The 3,052-nt window shown below is 42.1% G+C and overlaps 1 protein-coding gene across 1 annotated transcript; it reads right to left on the bottom strand.

The window, feature by feature from the left end:
• Nucleotides 1-288: 288 nt before the first annotated feature.
• Nucleotides 289-3,052, bottom strand: LOC143878175 (C2H2 type zinc finger transcription factor family). The gene has a single exon (XM_077380478.1). The coding sequence runs from the start codon at nt 2,303-2,305 to the stop codon at nt 716-718; it is 1,590 nt and encodes a 529-aa protein (XP_077236593.1). The 5' UTR covers nt 2,306-3,052; the 3' UTR covers nt 289-715.

The following is a 3,052-nucleotide window of genomic DNA, read 5'->3' as shown; positions in this document are numbered from 1 at the left end:
TACAATCAGAACAGGCTTGTGAAGGAGGAGGGGGGGGGGGGAATATTCCACCTTCCCCCAAATGAATAAGGCTCCAAGCCATCAAAATCATCCCCAATTCATCCAGGAAATTCTAAGAGAAAAAATGCCCTTTAATTAAAACAGGAGCTGCTTGGTGGGCAGCCCTTGACCTTTTCTCCATCACTGGTTCTTTTTCTTTTTTTAATTGTTCAGATTGCTCTCTGTTTTGGACCTCCACTACATAACTAACTTCTTTATAAAAATAAAATAATACAAGGAGGCAAGCTCTGCAAGAATCAGAAATGACTAATATTGATTTCTACTAAGAATCCAACTGACATACTCATAAAACTCTATATCAACCTCCAATTCATAACAAGACAGAAGAATCCAGATTCTAAGAATAAATAAAAAAAACCTACCTGTACATGTTCTTCTTTACATTATCCTGTTCCGAAAGGTAAAAACAAGTAGCGTTTGCCCCTTTGTGCCCGTCCTTTGCTGAATCAGAGGCCATTTACTAGCAGAAAAACAAAAAACAAAAGAAAAGACCATGACAGAGAATACCAAACAAATGTTTTTTCTGTTACTGACTCTCAAACTTCTCTGCATCAGTCCCCAAAATTCATCTCTAAGTAAAAACCTAAAACATCTAATTCGGATTAAGAGAAATAAAAGTATAATTTCCTCAGTAACTGGAATGTAGAATTAAGATTTAAACTCCCTCAGCTTGAGAATAAGCAGAAGCAGGAAACCCAAGATCTTGGTCTTCAATCGTGGGCAGCTCGTTGAGGTCGAAGTCCCGTGGTTGGAGGCCGGATTTGGCAGTGTCTTCCGGTGAGGTGATGGAGCTCGTGGGAGCTTCAGTGGGTCCAGTCCAATGGCACCTCTTGTGGCCTCCAAGAGCCTGTCCTGTTAGAAATGTCTTGTTGCAGATGTTGCAGAGGTGTGGCATTGCCGCCTTTGGCAGAGAATTCTGCTCGGATTCCAGCGAGTTGTCGACGTGAGTCAGACCGGCTTGCTCGTCCTCGCAATCTTCTCCCAGAGTGAATTCCTCACTCGCTGAACTGTTCTTGCCTTTCTTGTGACTGGCTCTGTGACCACCTAATGCTTGGTGAGTTGAGAAGGACTTGTTACAAGTTATGCATCTGTAGATACCAATCGAATCCATGCCATGAACTGAATCTAGAGCTCTAATCTTTCTCTTCTTCTTCTTCTTCTTAGCAATTTCCGTCTTGTTACAAAATTGAGGTCCAATCACTGTGTTGTAATTCGTGTTCTTGCTCTCTGATTCATTGCTATTCTGATTGAATTCTGTGTTTTCCAATTTAGGATCCATGTGCATGGTCTCTGATTCAGACCTGAATTTGGAAACATAATCTCCTCCATAAAATTTTGCCTTGTTTGAAAAAAAATTCTGCCTGTTTTCTATTGCAGATTCCTCGCTTCTTTCCGTCTTTGACCGGACCAGAGGATCTCCACGAGCGAGCATCATCAGATTATAGACAGCATCAGGTACCGGATCTTCTTCCAACTCTTTTACAGGAGCCTTGGGAAGACCGATTGGAGTCCGGCCTCTCCTGGCAGTCAGAGACCAGGTCGAAAGTGAAGCTGCAGATTTCTCCATGGTTGTAGCTGAATCGATCTGATCATCTGTTTTCCGAGCTATTGAGTCCGTAACGGTGGAGGCTGGGCTGTTCCTGGTAATGGCCGGAGGATTAATTCCCCTCCAAATCCTGACCGCCGATGATGATGAGGAAGAGGTGTTCCTTTGGGGTGGATGAATTCCCCTCCAATCCCTCTCAGGGTGGCATCTCATGTGACCAAACAAAGATTTCATCGACGGAAAGGTTTTTCCGCAGAGGGAACAGGTTGTGTTGTCGGAATCAGTCTTGTGGGGAAAGAGCTTTCTGTCCGTTGCATTGTTAGAGGTGTTGTTCTGAAATCCGAGCTTAGAGGTGTGAGTCTTTTTTCCATAATTGGGAAATTGAGCTTCTGTCTCAGAAACATGAACTCTCATGTGACCGCCCAAAGCTTTTCCAGAGCTGAAGGATTTGTTGCAGAGCTGGCATATGCGTTTTGTTTGAGTGGGGTCAATGACTTCTTCTTCTTCTTCTTCTTCTTTTGCATCACGTTGTTCATTGGATTTTGGGACCTTGATCCTGATCTTTAGATTATTGCTCTGCATCGACTTTCTGTTTATATCAACCGGTCCATCATCGGATCTTTCGCCCGAAACTCCACCACTTTGTTCTTCTTTCATAACGTCATCACGAAACTCAACTTCACTCCTCTGATCGCCCATGAAGAAAACAACAGGAATAAACAAAGACCCAACTGAACAAAGCCGATATCATATACGGGTTTGCAATGAAAGATATCAAAACGCAAAAAAAGTGTATTCAAGTTACAATGATCTGTAAACCAAGGCAGGTAAGAGAGAATAACAACAAAAGACCAGCTCAAGATGCAGCTGGTTATTCCTAAGGAGACGAAAAACACCTTGGTTTTGAATTTCAGAGATCTGAAAAAGTGGCAGAAAGGGACAAAACAGGGAGAATATCAAGAACCCAGCTGCATAAACAGCTTCTTCTTGACGAGTTCTTGGTTAGGAAGCACCACCTTTGTATAATCTTAGTTTGAGAGAGAAAGTTGTAAGATCAAAGGAAAAGCAACAAGCCAGAAAAAGAATGGAAACCCAGCTAAGAAATCAGCAGGTTTCTTCCTGAGAAGAGAAGTAAAAAAAAAAAAGGATCTTAAAAGGGTAGGGAAGAGGAAGCGACTGAGAAAAATACAAAGAACCCACTTGGCATAAAACTATCAAGGAAAAAAGGAAGCATGAAACAAAAACCTCTAGACCGACTTCCACTCTTCCGTTCTTTCACTTCTTGACTCTCTCTCTCCCTCTCTCTCACGTTCTTCGTCCCCTCCTCTCCCTTTTCTATTTTCTAGGTTTTTGAATATTTTTCCTATCTTGTTGTTGGGGATATTTCCTTATTTTGATTTCTCTTGCTAATTAGAGATGGTCTCCGTACAGTCAAAAAGATTTGGA

The sequence above is a fragment of the Tasmannia lanceolata genome, unplaced genomic scaffold (genome assembly GCF_043159265.1).
Source record: "Tasmannia lanceolata isolate RefF3 unplaced genomic scaffold, GAP_Taslan_0.1 ptg000006l, whole genome shotgun sequence".
NCBI classification, from domain to species: Eukaryota; Viridiplantae; Streptophyta; class Magnoliopsida; order Canellales; family Winteraceae; genus Tasmannia; species Tasmannia lanceolata.
This window is presented reverse-complemented; position numbering and strand designations above follow the sequence as displayed.